At 38.2% G+C, this 18,109-nt stretch overlaps 2 protein-coding genes and 1 long non-coding RNA gene across 11 annotated transcripts in view; all 3 read left to right on the forward strand.

The window, feature by feature from the left end:
* The first annotated feature begins 185 nt into the window (after positions 1–185).
* Positions 186–18,109, forward strand: part of TRAPPC13 (trafficking protein particle complex subunit 13) — a 41,020-nt gene continuing 23,096 nt past the window's right edge. For 7 of the 9 annotated variants that reach the window (XM_009240748.4, XM_009240749.4, XM_009240750.4 and 4 more), the window contains exons 1-4: positions 429–570; positions 10,810–10,878; positions 11,455–11,554; positions 13,108–13,192. In XM_009240748.4, coding sequence (XP_009239023.1) covers positions 525–570; positions 10,810–10,878; positions 11,455–11,554; positions 13,108–13,192 — 300 coding nt within the window. In that variant the 5' untranslated portion in view covers positions 429–524. 9 annotated transcript variants of the gene reach the window in all.
* On the forward strand, positions 479–6,184 carry SHLD3 (shieldin complex subunit 3). The gene is made up of 2 exons (XM_054556419.2): positions 479–570; positions 4,927–6,184. Exon 2 carries the CDS (start codon positions 5,047–5,049, stop codon positions 5,797–5,799), a length of 753 nt encoding a protein of 250 aa, XP_054412394.2. The 5' UTR covers positions 479–570; positions 4,927–5,046; the 3' UTR covers positions 5,800–6,184.
* On the forward strand, positions 13,199–17,783 carry LOC129047234 (uncharacterized). Its single transcript, XR_008525705.2, has 2 exons — positions 13,199–15,284; positions 16,816–17,783. It is a non-coding gene; the product is annotated as an uncharacterized LOC129047234 (long non-coding RNA).

Genomic DNA, 18,109 nt, shown 5'->3' on the forward strand with positions numbered 1-18,109 from the left:
AAGAAAAAAAAAGAAGGGATAAAACAGAATTAAAGTTTTGGGGTGAAACTCCAGATTCTTTAATGATTTTTCCTCTCGAAACGCAAACCAGCCAGGGCGTAAACTGAGGGCGGTGAGGGGTACGGGCATCTCCCTGCATGCAACGCGGTTTTTGGATAAACTACAAATCCCAGCATGCCACTCTGTCTCTCTTTTAAAAAAAAAAAAAAAGCTCCGGCAACGTCGGCCTTTGGGAGGCCGCGTATTGTTACCGAGGGGTGGTTTCTTTTCCTGCAGTCGCGATGTGTGCTTGCAGATGGAAAACAAAGTATTTTATGGCTACGTTTCTAAGATAGAAGAAATGGACTTGTTGAAAAGAAGCCAGTCTGTAAAGGACATAGTAAGAGAATTTAAGATACCACCACTGGAGAGTTGAGAGTGCGTTTGACTTTTGGTTTTGCCAAACGCGAGGTTTTCCGTTTCCTTCCGGGCCAAGTTGAACCTGTCCAGCCCCCGTTGGCCTTGGGTCAAAAGTGCCGCTCAAAATGGAAGTGAATCCCCCTAAACAGGAGCACCTGCTGGCGCTAAAAGGTAAACTTTTGCGAACCTGATTCCCCCTTTTCTGTTTTCTTGCATTCTCTATTTATCGAAGCCTTTACCACGTAGGCCTCATCATTCTTAAACACTCAGTGCTCGTCCTCCTGCTCTGTCCTTTGCCGCCAAGCGGGAGGAAGCGATTTCGCCTGGATGCTTTTTAGGTTTATGGGCCCCTTTCTAGAATGAAATAGATACCTGGTAAATCATTCTTTCTGATCTGTGCTGCTTCAGTCACGAGATTTTAGCCGCAGAAGCTGACGTCCCGCTCCTACCGTGGAGATCTCTGTGAATTACAGCGGGCATCCAAAGTGCTTTTTCCTTCTGTCTCTTGTTTCTTCCTGTGGCACTGACGAAGTTAATCAGGCTTAAGCTTCCCCTGTAAAATTAGTATTGCATGACAGTAGTGCAAAGAATTTAGCAATACATAGTAATACAACATATAACTTAGATTTATTCAAAACAAACTGCAGTTTACTTCAAATCACTGTGTATGTGGGAAATATGTCCGAGATCTAATGTCAACTCTCATTTTTTGTACACGCCATTTTGAGTAAGTTTGGTGATTTAATTAGATCATTATTTAGGAAAAAACAGCTGGACCTTTTTTTTAGGACAATTTTTTTATGCCTATTTTCTGGAAACCTTTTATTTGAAATCTTTTCAGCTTTATTTTATTTGTTTTTTACTACAACAAATGCGCTTTTTGTTTCTTGGATGCCCTAATATATGATTAACAATGACTTCTTGAATGAGCTGAGGAAATGCTCAATAAACATTTGGGTTCAATTGAATTGCACTTACTTTACTTATGGCATCCATTTTGAGGAACGCCTTATCCTTCCCATTATGATGTAGTCATCAGACTTTCTAGAAGCTCATCAGTCTCATATAATGATGCCTGTGTTAGCGAGATTGTCTCTTACTGTGGAACTTTGTAATGTTTAGTGATACAGTGATGGGACCTGTAAGCTTAACCTGAGCAAATGATCTAGACTAAAATGGAGATTAAAATGGATTGTTACTCGTGGAGAAGAGGGAAAAGAAGAAAAGCAACTAATTGTCATGTTCTTTATCTCACAATCTCATTTCAAGTATGTGGAGTGAATATTAATTCTCAGAGTTTAAGTAACTTTTCCAAGATCACATAGCTAGTGATTGAGGCAGTGTTTCAACGCAAGGCCTGCCTCTCTTTCCAAGAGTCCGTGTTGCCTCCTAAAGAATGAAGCAACATTCTCAGAGAGAATTCCTCTACCAGCTACTCTGATGGGAATTTGGAACAGTTCTATTAGCTGCTACGTGTGATTTATACAAATTAGAAGCTATTAAAAACAGTTAAATTCCAGCAGGGCGTGGTGGCTCACGCCTGTAATCCCAGCACTTTGGGAGGCCAAGGCGGGTGATCACGAGGTAAAGAGATCGAGACCATCCTGGCTAACATAGTGAAATTCCGTCTCTATAAAAATACAAGAAATTAGCCAGGCGTGGTGGCGGGCGCCTGTAGTCCCAGCTACTGGGGAGGCTGAGGCAGGAGAACGGCGTGAACCCGGGAGGCGGAGCTTGCAGTGATCCGAGATCATGCCACTGCACACCAGCCTAGGCAATAGAGCGAGACTCCGTCTCAAAAAACAAACAAAAAGTTAAATTCCAGTGATACAGAGACTGCCACTGGGAATTTTTAGTTTTCTGTTATTCTTTTTTTTCCAAAACAGAGGATACCTAAGAAAGAATATTTAAGCAGCCTAAGCCAGTTCTGATGGCTCACGCCTGTAATAGAATTTTGGGAGGCCGAGGCTGGCAGATCACTTGAGGTCAGGAGTTGAGACCAGCCTGGCCAACATGGCGAAAACCCGTCTATACCAAAAATACAAAAATTAGCCAGGTGTGGTGGTGGGCACTTTTAATCCCAGCTACTCGGGAGACTGAGGCAGGAGAATCGCTTGAACCTGGGAGGCAGAGGCTGCAGTGAGCTGAGATTGCGCCACTGCACTCCAGCCTGGGTGACAGAGTGAGACCCTGTCTCAAAAAAAAAAAAAAAAAAACAGTAAGCAGCCTAAACGGAAACGGACAAGTGCTTTAAAATTGACTGATAGTTTCAATTTTATTAAACCTCTTTGGTACCATCTTATAGTTAACCCATCGTTCTAGTTAATCAACAATTTTCACACATTTCAATTTACTGATGCTGAATGCCAAATGTATTAATTTAAGTGGTCATTTAAGTTCACTTTATTTTTTAATATGTAAAATGTTAAAGATATATCTTGTTATTCTTGGTTGGGTGAGGTGGCTGATCAGTTGAGATCAGGAGTTCGAGACCAGCCTAGTCAACATTATGAAACCCCCGTCTCTACTGAAAATACAAAAATTAGCCAGGCGTGATGGTGTGCACCGGTGGTCCTAGCTACTCAGGAGGCTGAGGCACAAGAATCACTTGACCCTGGGAGGCGAAGGTTGCTGTAAGCCGAGATTGTGCCACTGTACTCTAACCTGCGCGACAAAGACTCTGTCTCAAAAAAAAAAAAAAAAAAGTTGTCCCTTGAGTATAACACTGATTGACTTTAGACAAGAGAATTTCTCAGTGCCATATTTTACAATGTGAAAGTATAAGGAACAGGGAAGAAAAACATTAGTGCATTATTAATTCTTGAAAGAATATATGATAACATTTAGATCTATATTTAAAATTATGGATGTTAAAGATCACAATTATTTATGAATTTGAGAGTTGTCAGATCTGTTAGTGGGCAGTATCAGTAGGTAAAAAGAATCATGAAATTAATTCTTCTAACTCTTCAGAATCAGACAGTGATTCTATTGTGACACGATGACAAGAATCCATACTCATGGTTATCCTAGCAGTGGGAGAACCCTCATCAAGTAATTCTCTAATGATTTTTGGGGAGAAGGGATTCAACTTATTTTTTTCTGCTGCTGTTAGGATGTGAAAAACCTGTTTTATGGCTCTTACAGCTTTGGGCCTGATCAGGAAGCCTAACTTGCAGATATTGGAAGGCTCCATTCTTGAGCCTATGCACCATATGCTGGATCAGTGACTTAATTTGGGGCAACTTGAGGACTTCTGTGCTCTAAGAGAAAAAAAATAGGAGTCTAGACTTCTTGTTCTCCAAATTGGAATTCAAAAGCCGTGGTATTAGGGTCTCCATACTGTTTAATTGTCTGGATTATGAGGAGAAGACAGTGTCACAAAACTGGTTCTTAGCCTGGTTAAACCATATTAGCAAAGTTAAACCATATTAATGGTTTTAGTTTTTACTATAGAGAATGACGTGAAATCATCAAATATTCTATCTATATATTTGTTTGGTGGAATCCATATAATTTTTTTTTTTTTTTGAGACAGAGTCTTGCCCTGTCACCCAGGCTGAAGTGCAATGGGAGTACAATGGCGCGATCTCAGTTCACTGCAAACCTCAACCTCCCAGGTTCAAGCGATTCTCCTCCCTCAGCCTCCTGAGCAGCTGGAATTACAGGCACATGCCACCACGGCTGGCTATTTTTTGTATCTTTAGTAGAGACGGGGTTTCACCATGTTGGCCAGGCTGGTCTCAAGCTCCTGACCTCATCATGATCTGCCCGCCTTGGCCCCCAGAAAGTTCTGGGATTACAGGCGTGAGCCACCGCACCTGGCAAATCTATATAATTTTAAGTATAAAATGATTAATTTTCTTCCAGACAGATTAGAATTTTTTTTTTTTTTTTAATGAGATGAAGTCTTGCTCTGTCGCCCAGGCTGAGTGGCACGATCTTGGCTCACTGCAACCTCTGGCTCCCAGGTTCAGGCTATTCTCCTGCCTTAGCTTCCCTAGTAGCTGGGACTACAGGCATGCGCCACCACACCCAGCTAATTTTTTTTTTTCATTTTGAGTAGAGACGGGTTTTCACCATGTTGGATTAGAATTTACAGTGATTTCATTGTCCTTAATTTAGTTGCCTCAAATTTTTAAATATTACATTTTTTGTTAATTCATATGAAAACAATATTTTAAGAATCATTCATTTACTCTTTGTTTCTGCTAAAGTTTTAAGACTATTATTACTTAATATACTAATATCGATACTTCCAAGTCCTTTATATCTATTGAGTTAAACATGTTGACTACTAGCATTTTTAGGCAGGAAGTGATTTTATAGGGCATCTAGTTCAGATTCCTTATTTTGGTAAGAGAAAGAATTTTCAGCTTTGTAGATTACATTCACATTTACCAATAGCACTTTGGTAAAATACCACATTGGGATTGGTTTTTGGTTTTTGTTTTTCCTTTTCTCCCTGCCTGTTGGTAGGCAGGGTATCCCTACCATATCTTATTCTTTGCAATACTTCTACTTTAGGTCCTGTTTCCCTCTGATTTGGCAAGAGAGACAATCTTGCAATAGTAAATTAACATTCTAGCTCTGAGGAGTTCAGCTAAGAAATTTTCTCATCACTAAGAGTAACTGGATTACTGCAGAATGACTACAGAAGTAATATTACATTATCGACCATATGAGAGTGATCCCACACAACTGCCAAAAATTGCAGAAAAAGCAATTCAAGACTTTCCTACTCGTCCGCTATCAAGATTTATACCTTGGTTTCCATATGATGGGTCCAAGCTTCCACTCAGACCTAAAAGATCACCACCTGTGATTTCTGGAGAGGCAGCTGAAGATGTGAAACAGTACTTAACCATTTCAGAACATGATGCTAAGTCACACAGTTACGATTGCACAGTAGATCTATTGGAGTTTCAACCTTGCTTGAAAAAGCAGCATTTAACCTGGTCACACACACTGAAGGAACAGACTAATTCTGGAAATCTGGGTAAACAATCAGAAAAGGGAAAACAGCACAAGAGGAGATCTTGGAGTATTTCCCTTCCCAGCAATAATTGTACTAAAAAGATTTCTCCTTTGTCTAAAAAATTGCAAGATAGTTTAAAGGCACTAAATTTACACTCACTTTATAGAGCAAGATGGACAATAGAACACACTATTTGTAACAGCCAAACTCTGGAAGACATTTGGACAAAACTCAATCAAATTATTAGGCACAATGAACTTCCATCTTGTAATGCTACAATTCAGAGGCATTTAGGCCAAATATGGGTGTTCTGTGATATTATGTATTGTGAATATGTGGGAAGTCTTCTTAAAGGAAGATTAGCTCTTACTGGAAAAATTAATTTATTTGTGCATAAATATGGTGTTATTTTTAGTATGTAATGAATTCCACTGATTGTCAAAAAGAATATTCTGAATGAAATGAATATGGATTGAAATAGATGAAATAATTTTTACAGGTTTTAAAATTTTTAATGACTTTTTAGAATTCCTAGGCTTGTCAATTAAGTCAAGAAATTTCTGAGTTCTACTTATTGGCAGCTTTCTTTTAAATGTGATAAATTATTGTTTACACTGAATTTGAAGGTAAAATGTTCTGTTCCTTTTGTTTTGTTACAAACTGTGATTGAATTAAATAGTCATGAATTAAGTTGTATAGTTTGGATTTTGGTTAATCTCTAAAGTCTAATTTTACTGTATTTTTTTCCTTACCTCAAGTGTAATTTTTTAAAAAATAAAACTCGAAATAATTCTCTTTGGAATGCTATTTATGTGGCATGAATGTAGTTCAAAGTGGGAGACTAGTCTAGATTCATAATGATGTTTCCAAAGATATGTAATAACAATTGATAGGCTGTTTTCAAGCAACGATACAAAATATATACTTTGCCTAAAATGATAATATATCTTTAAGGCTATAACCTGTTTTGAAGGAAACTATCAAATGTTGAATTATTGTTTATTTCTTCTAATACAGATAATTCAATATTAATGATAGTTAGTGCTAATTATTACTTGGCTGATGATTGGAGTCATTGTAGGTTCCCCATAAGCATAATCTTGTAATTGGTTTTACACATCACCTCATAAAAATGCTCAAAGGGATTAAAACAATAAAAGTTTTGTAGAAGCATGTATATTTGTTTAACATATTTAAATGCCTACTTTGCACTAGGTGCTAGGATATACTAGGGAAGGAGACAGACATGGACCTTGCCCTCACACAGCTTACATGTCATTACTACTATTAAACACACCAGCTCCCTAAGAAAAATAAGACTGCGCTTACTAGGAATATAGACATATTTACCTTGAAGCACAGTGCCTGTCATGGTAGGAGCTTGATAATGCATGGTAAACGTTCCCTTCAGAGGGATTCTTCATAGCCTGAGATGGCTGAGGTTGCTTAAAATGGAAGCCCACTAATTTTTTTTTCTTTCTAACTTTTATTTTAGGTTCAAGGAGTACATGTGCAGATTTGTGATATGGGTAAATTGTGTGCCACAGGGGTTTGGTGTACAAATAGTTTTGTCACCCATGTAATCAGCATAATACCCAATAGGTAGTTTTTTAGTCCTCACCCCCTGCCACCTTCTACCCTCAAATAGGCCTCAGTGTCTATTGTTCTGTTTTTTTGTGTCCATGTATACTCATTGTTTATCTCTCATTTATGAGAATATGTGGTATTTGATTTTCTGTTCCTGCATAAATTGGCTTAGGATAATGGCCTCCAGTTGCTCCAAAGGCCATAATCTGAAAATATGAAGAAAAAAGTTGCTTTTAATACCAAGTTGGGATCACTTTATTTTTAATGGAGGATCATTTTTTATCCACCATCTCATCCCCTGCTAAAACACAGGAATCGTGAAAAACTAAGCTTTATAGGAATTTTCTTTATAATAGAAATTTGGACCTATAATAAGCAAATATGTTAGCTACACGTTTGGGTGAACTCCAGGGCACTAAAAAAAAAAAGAATGTTTCAGGATTCCCTTGAGACTGTATTTTCTCTTTATTCAGATTTGTTTTCTAATGAAATGAAAAAAATAATAGGGAAGAAATAGAAAACACCAACTGGTACTAAAAGTGAACTTACCAGCCTGGGCAACATGGTGAAACCCCGTCTCTACAAAAAATACAAAAATTAACCAGGCATGGTGACATGCGACAGTAGGCATGTACGTGGGCATGTGCCTACTTGGTGGGCAGGGGGAGTGGATGGGTCTGAGGCAGGAGGATCCCTTGAGCTCGGGAGGTCAAGGCTGCAGTCAGCCATGATCGTGCCACTGTAGTCCAACCTGGGTAACAAAGTGAGACCCTGTCTCAGTGATTTTAGCTGTTTAAATTGGGAGAAACTGCTTCCTGTGTATCACTTTCAGGGCACCTTTTTATCTGTTTTCAGGGCATCTTTTTATCTGTTTTCATAGTTAAAAATAAGAGTGAAGGTTGGAAACGCCTCCCCATATTCATCTGTAGCTGATTAATACTCTTTGGAATACATTCCTGCTTTGAATTCCCATGGGGTATTTCTGGTAAGGCATGACATTCCAGGTTTATGGCTCCAGGCTTATAATTAATAATTATTATAGAGAATTATTTTTGAACAGAGTGAAATCACCAGGGTTCAAATCTAGATTCTACCGCTTATCTACTAATATAATCCTTTGTATGCAAATTACCCTCTGCAGGCATTGTCAATGCCCTATCTGTATATTGGGGTTAATGTAATACCAACTTAGAGAGTACTCATGAGAATTAAATGTATTCAGCTTGTAAAATATTTAGCATAATGACTGGCGCTAGTAAATGCTCAGTAAATGCTAGATATACAGAGTAACTTCAGAAATTTTAAGGGTAGCATTTGTTGACTATTTCAAAAGCCAGCTGCTTAATATAGTAGGTTGTTAATTGGCTTCAGTTTCTGAAACTTATACTTTCAAAATAATGTCAGTTATTTAGGGACTTTCATGAAGTACTAATTATTTTATTCAGGGAAGACCTGAATAGCAGAACCTACACCAAATATGGATGCTACAAAACTGAAGGTAGTACATAAGAGCCTAGACCTCATGGAGTTTGGAAAGGAGTGCTATAAACAAATAAATATAGTGCATGATAAATACAAGGTACCATGAGTGAAACAGAATGACCTGTTACTTTTTTTCTGAAAAAGATGACATTTAAGCTGAAACCAGAATGAGAAAGCCACTAAATTTGATATGAATGCCATAGTTGGTTAATTAGTAGTTGGGTGGTACATTTTTACATATGCTAGAACATTACTTATATTGTGAATTGACCATGTAGGTCTATAGTCTTTATAGTATTTTGGCTTTGATTTGAAGGAATTTTTTTTTTTTTTTTTTGAGGCGGGGTCTCGCTCTGTTACCCAGGCTGGAGTGCAGTGGGTGATCTCGGCTCACTGCAAGCTCCGCCTCCTGGGTTCACGCCATTCTCCTGCCTCAGCCTCTGCGAGTAGCTGGGACTGCAGGCGCCCGCCACCACGCCAGGCTAATTTTTTTTATTTTTAGTAGAGACGGAGTTTCATTGTGGTCTCGATCTCCTGACCTCGTGATCCGCCCGCCTCGGCCTCCCAAAGTGCTGGGATTACAGGCATGAGCCACTGCACCCAGCCAGATTTGAAGGAATACTTTTAATAATGAACTAGCCCTCTGTGATTCATTTTCTGAAAAATTTTACAAGTTTTTATGATTTTTTAATTTTATGTTTTTGTTTTTATTTTGATGTGGTCAAACGACAGTCTTTAGAAGTAACTGAAAAAGATTTTTTAAAAAATTATGGAGTGTTTACTCTCATTAGACTATATTTAATAAATATTCAATTTCTTTTTTTTTACTTTTCTGTGGCTTAATTTTTATCTATTTATATTTAAAGTGAATTTTTTAGTTAGATTTTATTTTTCCAGATAGCTAACCATGTCTTTGCACCTTATAATGAATAATCCTTTTGCTAATTGATGTTTTTAACTTCTAATCCTTTAATTGATTTTTTTTTTGTCAAGAGGTTGTTTTTTAAAATATTTCTCCCAGTTATTTTTTTATTTTTTTTTTAATATTTTTTTTTGAGACGGAGTCTTGCTCTGTCGCCCAGGCTGGAGTACAGTGCCGCAATCTCGGCTCACTGCAACCTCTGCCTCCCGGGTTCACGCCATTCTCCTGCCTCAGCCTGCCGAGTAACTGGGACTACAGGCGTCCGCCACCACGCCAGGCTAATTTTTTGTATTTTTAGTAGAGCCGGGGTTTCACCGTGTCAGCCAGAATAGTCTCAATCTCCTCACCTCGTGATCCGCCCACCTTGGCCTCCCAAAGTGCTGGGATTACAGGCATGAGCCACCATGCTTGGCCACTCCCAGCTATTTCTTTATATAAGTATATCCTATCTTTTTTTTGAAAAACTAATATATCGGTATGGTCTTATATTAATAAGCCAATTAGTTGATTACGGACTTAAATATGTTATAATATGTAGTAAATTCAGTTCTTCCTCTTTTTTTTCTCAGTTAATTTCCTTAGCTTATTTTCATTTATTTGTTTCACTAGATAAACTTTAGACACATTCTGTCATGTTCCAAAAATAATATCTTTTTTTGGTTGGAATTATATAAACCTATATGTTTTCTGACATTTTTGTAATTTCTACACAGAATTAATATTACTTAAAGAAACATTTGGCCGGGCGTGGTGGCTCATGCCTGTAATCCCAGCACTTTGGGAGGCCAAGGTAGGCAGATCACTCGAGGTCAGGAGTTAGGGACCAGCCTGGCTAACATGGTGAAACCCCGTCTCTACTAAAAATACAAAAAAAAAGAAAACCAGGCATGGTGGTGCATTCCTGTAATCCCAACTACTCGGGAGGCTGAGGCAGGAGAATCGCTTGAACCTGGGAGGCGGAGGTTGCAGTGAGCCAAGATCGCGCCACTACACTCCAGCCTGGGTGACAGAGTAAGGCTGTCTCAAAAAAAAAAAAAAAAAATCACTTATTGAGTTTCCAATGTTAATATTTTGTTGATATTGTTTACGGCAAAGTCACTTAGAATTTTTTTAAAGCCTTATGCTCCTAATACTCTTTAAGCTTTAAAAATTATATTTTCCAGTTTTTCTATAATGAATGTATATTGTATTTACATTTAATTTTTATAATTCATAGGTTGTAAATAAATGGTTCTTATATAAAATTCTTTTTGTAACATTACAGTTCTTAATAAATCACTGGTGTGTGATAACCTTAGGAAGTATGTAGTATTATATTTAGGAAGTATTTAGGTTATATTTTATGTTAGTATAAAATGGATGAATATCATACACTAGACTTGAGAATATTAACCCTAAGCAGTATTAATGTTTTGTTTTCTTTTACTTTTTTACTTCACAGTGATGCGGCTGACTAAGCCTACTTTATTCACCAATATCCCAGTAACATGTGAAGAGAAAGACTTACCCGGTATGGCACATGCTTTCCTCTATTTGCACCTAGGGAAAAGTTGAAACCTGAATTGCCTGCATTACCTTGGACTAAGCTTAGCCCTGTAAATTTTATGCTAACCATTTGCTGGATTCTTTGTTGCCTATTTTTGTATCATGTGAAAGATGGCCATCTGAGTAGCAGGCCTTACTTATGCTCTACAAGTCCAAATTATGTTGATATCCTATGGCAATATGAGACAGTTTAAGATACATTCATATTCATAATACTATTAAAATTGCCTTCATCCTCAAATGTTGCATCAATGTATGTATTAGCATTCCCTTTTTTTTTTTTTAGAATTATTGGGGCTTTCTCTAGCATATTTTCTATCTCATGACGTATATTTTTCTTTGTTTCTAAAGTTTCCATTCCCTGTGAGATCAGAATTTTTTTGACATGCTTTGTTGTATTAAAATCTAGAAGTTAGACTTTTTAAATAGCATCTTTGTCACGAGGTTGTTTTTTAAAATATCTCTCCCAGCTATTTCTTTATATAAGTAAAAGTTATTTAAAGGGTAGGTGTTAGAATTTTATGTGTTTCTCTTCATTCAGGAGATCTCTTTAACCAGCTGATGAGAGATGATCCTTCAACTGTTAATGGTGCAGAAGTTTTAATGTTGGGAGAAATGCTGACTTTACCACAAAATTTTGGGTAAGAATGACATATTCACATAAGAAACCTTGTAAAGCCATTACAAATTATGTTTTCAAAACAGAACCATGGGATGGGGAAATGCTCATAATACATTTACTTTTTTTTTTTTTTTTTTTTCTGAGATGGAGTCTCACTCTATTGCCCAGGCTGGAGTACAGTGGTGCCATCTTAGCTTAGTGCAACTTCCACCTCCTGGGTTCAAGCAATTCTCCTGCCTCAGCCTCCCAAGTAGCTGGGATTACAGGCGTGCACACTGCCCTGGCTAATTTTTGTGTTTTTATTAGAGACCGTGTTTCGCTATGTTAGCCAGGCTGACTTTGAACTCCTGACGTCAGGTGATCCACCCACCTCAGCCTCCCAAAGTGCTTGGATTACAGGCGTGAGCTACTGCGCCTAGGACATGATACATTTGAGGGGCAAAAATATTATTAAAAAATCATACTATGTGATTATGGCTTTCTGTTATTAAAAAAAAAGATATATACCAAAATAAAATGTTAATAGTGGTTCCTAGCATAATAGAATTTTAACTTTCTTCTTTAGATCTTACTATATTTTTTAATGGCCACATAGTCTTTTAACTACTAATGTCAATGTCTTTTTCAGAAGCCACTCTTTGTTTTTTGCATCATAGTCCTCTCCCAAAATGAGTTACCAGACTTGTCAGCTAATTAGGAACTCTAAATTTATTTCTTCTGTTATTCTTAGCTGTATTATTATTCTAGATTAATAATAAGGTAGAAGCCCCTGGTTCCACTCTGTTTGTGACAGACAGAATTTGAGACAAAAAGTAATTTTACAGATTGTTTTTATAGTTTTACAGAATGTGGTCATTGACTAGCGTCTTGAAAAACTGAGAAATATATTCATGTAAAAAGTATAAAACTATCTAAAATAAAACCACTGGTGATTTTTATTCAAGTAACTTAGGAAATAAAATAAATTGGTAAAAATACCCCAATATCAGTAACTTAGATAGTTACTGGTGAGGCTGGCATTTTGTACAGTAGTCAAAGGCCAAGATGTATCATGTTTTATAGATTACATCCGTATTTTGAATTGCACTAGGTAATGAATGAGTGGCCTAGTGTGAACAAAGGAATGTTGAAGCAGTATTTCACCAGAATTCTATCCTTTAGTAAATGTTTCTCCATTTGAAGTTCTTAGTGATTCTCAAACAGATTATTTAATGTAAAACCTGATGGGCACGGTGGCTCATGCCTGTAATCCCAGCACTTTGAGAGACTGAGGCAGGTGGATCATGAGATCAGGAGATGGAGACCATCATGGCTAACATGGTGAAACCCCATCTCTACTAAAAATACAAAAAATTAGCTAGGCGTGGTGGTGGGCGCCTGTAGTCTCAGCTACTCGGGAGGCTGAGGCAGGAGAATGGGGTGAACATGGGAGATGGAGTTTGCAGTGAGCCTAGATGGCGCCACTGCACTCCAGCCCAGGTGACAGAGCGAGACTCTGTCTCAAAAAAAAAAAAAAAGAAAAGAAAAAAAACCTGAATGGATTTCTGCCTAAATACTTATTTTATTTTACAGGAATATATTTTTGGGAGAGACCTTTTCCAGTTATATCAGCGTTCATAATGATAGCAATCAAGTTGTAAAAGACATATTGGTAAAAGTAAGTAACATTCTTACTTGGGATGTATTTTAGTCTTTAACAAAGGTTTTTTTTTAGGCCAGGCGTGGTGGCTCATGCCTGTAATCCCAGCACTTTAGGAGGCTGAGGCCGGTAGATCACCTGAGGTCAGGAGTTCAAGACCAGCCCGGCCAACATGGTGAAACTCCATCTCTACTAAAAATACAAAAATTAGCCAGGTGTGGTGGTGCACACCTGTAGTCCCAGCTACTCGGGAGGCTAAGGCAGGAGAGGCTAAGGCTTGAACCCAGGAGGTGAAGGTTGCAGTGAGCCAAGATCATGCCACTGCACTCCAGCCTGGGTGACAGAGTTAGACTCCATCTCAAAAAAAAAAAAAAAGAAAGAAAAAAAAGGTTTTTTTATATCTATTATGTTTTTGGCACTTCATTAAATGCATGTTTGATACAATAATTTTTAATTGTCATTAACAAGCACTAATGAATGCCTAAAGTTATAAAGTATTATGCTAGGCATGAAAACATTTTTCCTATTCCACAAGATTTGTGATTGCTTGTGTGAGAAAATGTGCTAGTCAAAGGTAAATAGCAGTTTAGTATTTGTTAATGTATGTCATTAACATGGAAGAGGAAAGATCACTGGAGATTATATCAATCAGGAAGGTTTCTTTGGGGGAGAGGGAATGTGAAGAGGATCTTGAAAGAATGGGAGGATACAGATAACAAGGCAAGGGAGAAGTGGTAATCAGAGGCAGAGACATAGCGGTACACATATGTTCTTTTAACAGTGAACAAATTTCACTTGGTAAGAGTCGGTAAGGTGGTACAGAGGAATAGTAGCTGTATTAGTCCATTTTCATGCTGCTGATAAAGTCATACCCAAGACTGGGCAATTTACCAAAGAAAGAGGTTTAATGGACTTACAGTTCCATGTAGCTGGGGACAATCATGGCGGAAGGCAAGGAGGAGCAAGTCATGTCTCATGTGGATGGCAGCAGGCAAAGAGTGACAGCTTGTGCGGGGAAACTCCCATTTTTAAAACCATCGGATCTCAGCCAGGTGTAGTGGCTCATGCCTGTAATCCTAGCACTTTGGGAGGCCGAGGCAGGTGGATCACTTGAGGTCAGGAGTTCGAGACCATCCTGCCCAACATGGTGAAACACCATCTCTACTAAAAATACAAAAATTAGCCAGGAGTGGTGGCGTGTGCCTGTAATCCCAGCTACCTGGGAAGCTGAGGCAGGAGAATCACTTGAACCTGGGAGGCTGAGGTTGCAGTGAGCCAAGACTGCGCCACTGCACTCCAGGCTGCCTGGGTGACAGAGTAATACTCCATCCCCCCAAAAATAAAAATAAATAAAACCATCAGATCTCATGAGACTTATTCACTGTCATGAGAACAGCACAGGAAAGACCCACCCCCATGATTCAGTTATCTACCACCAGGCCCCTCCCACAACACATGGAAATTACGGGAGCTACAAGATGAGATTTGGGTGGGGACACAGAGTCAAACCATATCAGTAGCCATACAATAGAGCATCTTGAAAGCCAGGCTAAGGTTTTATTTAACCTTTTTCGAAAAATTATTTTTTAAAACAGACAAAAAAATTAATTAAGAAAAAAAAAAAACAGGCCTGGCATAGTGGCTCATACCCGGAATCCCAACACTTTGGGAGGCTGTGGCAGAAGGATTGCTTGAGGCCAGGAGTTCAAGACCAGCCTGGGAAACATAACAAGACTCCCATCTCTACAAACAATTTAAAAAGTAGTTGAGCATGCTGGCACACACCTGGAGTCCCAGCTACTCATGAAGCTGAAACTGGAGGATTGTTTAAGCCCAGGAGTTTGAGGCTGCATTGAGTTTTGCCTGGGCACTCCAGCATGGGCTATAGGACAAGACCTGTCTCTGAAAAAAATTAAATAAAAAACAGCAGGCGGTTGGCTTTTGAGCACTCTCTGTGTTAGAAAGACTGATATGAGCACATTGTATGGGATGCTTTGTAGAAAATGGAACAGTTAGAAGACCTTCGAAGTAATGTAGAAATTAAAAGATAGAATATGCTAACTCCGCGAACGACCTGAAATTTCTTCAAAAGAAAAACAGCAAAAAGAAGGTAAGAATTCACAGTATGTGGGGGAGAAGTTGTTGTAAAACCTGTCTTTGATGAGTTCAGGTAATTGGAGTATTGCCAAAAAGGACCTCTAATTAGAACGAGTTTGAAAATGATCATAGAGTTTTAAAGTTAACAAGGATGTTAGAGAGCAAATAGACCCAACTTCCAGAAACTGGATGCAAATTTGTGCATACACGTACATATGTTTGTCATATATGGATGGGGTCTCTGCCTTTCATTAAATTAGGGGTTGACAAACTACAGCCCAAAGACCAAATTTGGTCCATTGTCTGTTTTTGTAAGGCTTTTGAACTAAGAATGGTTTTCACATTTTCAAATTATTGAAAAGAATATTTTGTGACATGTGTGAAAATTACATGAAATTCAAATTTCAGGCCAGGTGTGGTGGCTCCTGCCTATAATCCCCGTGCTTTGGGAGCCAAGGCAGGAAGATTGCTTCAGGCTACGAGTTTGAGACCAGCCTACACAACATGGCAAGGCACCGCCTCTACAAACAAACAAAAAAGAAATTCAAATGTCAGTGTCCATAAGTAAAGTTTTATTGACACACAGCCATACTCATTTGTTTATGTATTATCTGTGGCTGATTTCCAGCTACCACAGCAGAGTTGTATAGTTGAAACAGATTGTATGGCCTCTAAAATCTAAAATATTTGCTAATGACTTCAGAGAAAAAGCTTGCCAACCTCTGCACTCGATTGTGAAAAGATCTGATTTTCAGAAGTTTGAGAACATATACTTTTGTCTTTCTATGTTGTAAATATTGAATTTCTTGGCAATTCAGTAAATACTGGCAATTCAGTAAATTCAGTAAATATTGAATTTATTTTTATAAGATAGATTAATAAAACAGCAAAGGCATATACTTTAAGATGTCAGTACTATAAAGATGAAAGAATACAGTAGTATGCATGTTCTAAAACATGATTTTATATTTCATGCCTTTATTCACTTTTATAATAACAATAATTATAAGCAGTGCAGTACTCACTAGGGGTCTTCTTAGGCTCAACTAGACATTCAGACTCATGATATATAATAATGCTATTTTTCTTTTTCTTTCTTTTTTTTTGAGACAGGATCTAGCTCTGTCACCCAGGCTGGAGTGCAGTAGCATGATCATAGCTCACTGTATCCTCAAACTCATGGGCTCAAGGGATCCTACTGCCTTAGCCTCCTGAGTAGCTGGGACTGCAGGGGTGTGACACTATCCCTGTCTAATTTTTAAATATTTTTTAGAGACAAGGTCTTGCTATGTTGCTCAAGCAGGTCTTGAACTCCTGAACTCAAGCGAGCCTCCTGCATCAGCCTCCCAAAGTGCTGGGATTACACATGTGAGCCACCGTACCTGGCCAGACAAGCCAATTGTGACATCAGAATCACTTAAGAGGATATAGGTCATGAAGCACAGCTTGATATTGACCTGTATTTGTGTGAGTGTTGTCTTTTGATCAGGTTTTAGGTGTCAGTATTATGGTTGCTTAATAAAAGATTTTGGATGTTTTTCCAGTATTTTCAGTGCTTTGGAACAATATGTGCATCAGGCTAGACTCAGTGGCTCATGGCTGTAATCCAGCACTTTGGGAGACCAAGGCAGGAGGAGCCCTTGAATCCAGGAGGATCCCCAGGACTTGCCTGGGGAATATAATGATCGACGTCTCTACAAAAAAGAAATTTAAAAATTCTCTGGCCGTGGTGGCGCATACTTGTAGTCCTAGCTACTTGGGAGGCTGAGGCAGGAGGATCACTTGAACTCATGAATTCGAGGCTGCAGTGAGCTATAATTGTGCCACTGCATTCTAGCCTGGATGACAGGGCAATACCCTGTCTGAGAAAAAAAAAAAAAAACAAGACAAAACAAATACAGAGAACTGTGGATCATTTAGATTACCTATTCTTTGAACGATTTATAGAATTCCCTGCCAAATCGTATGAGCTAGTTCTTTTCTTTTTTAAAATGGGGAAGCTCCCTGATAACATTTTTTCTTTTTTTTTTTTTTTCCTATAGATGCTAGTATGTTTAAGCAGTTTATCTCTAAGGGTGTCAATTTTGTTAAGCTGTTTTTTTCTAGGAAATAATCCATTTCGTTTCGTGTAGATTTTCACATTTATCTGCATAGAGGTCTGTAAAGTAGGCTCTTAAAATTTTCTTCTGTTGGCCGGGTGCAGTGGCTTATGCCTGTAATCCCAGCACTTTGGGAGGCCGAGGCAGGTGGATCACCTGAGGTCAGGAGTTCGAGACCAGCCTGGCCAACATGGTGAAACCTCATCTCTACCAAAAATACAAAAATTAGCTGGGCATGCTGGCGGGCGCCTGTAATCCCAGCTACTCGGGAGGTTGAGACAGGAGAATTGCTTGAACTCAGGAGGCGGAGGTTGTGGTGAGCCGAGATTGCACCACTGCACTCCAGCCTGGGCAACAGTGTGAGACTCCATCTAAAAAAAAAAAAAAAAATTCTTGTATTGCAACATTTTCCCCTGGTCATTTCTTAGGTTTGGTTTTTTTCTTGATTAAGTTAGCTAGCTCTTGGTTTGTGTATTTTAACTTCAAAAAAAATCCAAGACTTAAAAAATTACTTATATCCCATATGTTTCTATTCTCTTTAATTTGTGCTTTTATTTCTTTTATTATGCTTCTGTTTATTTACTTTATTCTTTTTCTACCTTTTTTAGCTAGGAATTTTATTCTTTTATTTTGATTCTTTGATTTATATTGATAAAAGTTAATTTTCCTCTGATTCACTGCTTTTTATATCCTGAAGATTCAAATGCATAGCATTTTTATTCTCATTACTTTTGATTTT

The sequence above is a fragment of the Pongo abelii genome, chromosome 4 (genome assembly GCF_028885655.2).
Source record: "Pongo abelii isolate AG06213 chromosome 4, NHGRI_mPonAbe1-v2.0_pri, whole genome shotgun sequence".
NCBI lineage: Eukaryota > Metazoa > Chordata > Mammalia > Primates > Hominidae > Pongo > Pongo abelii.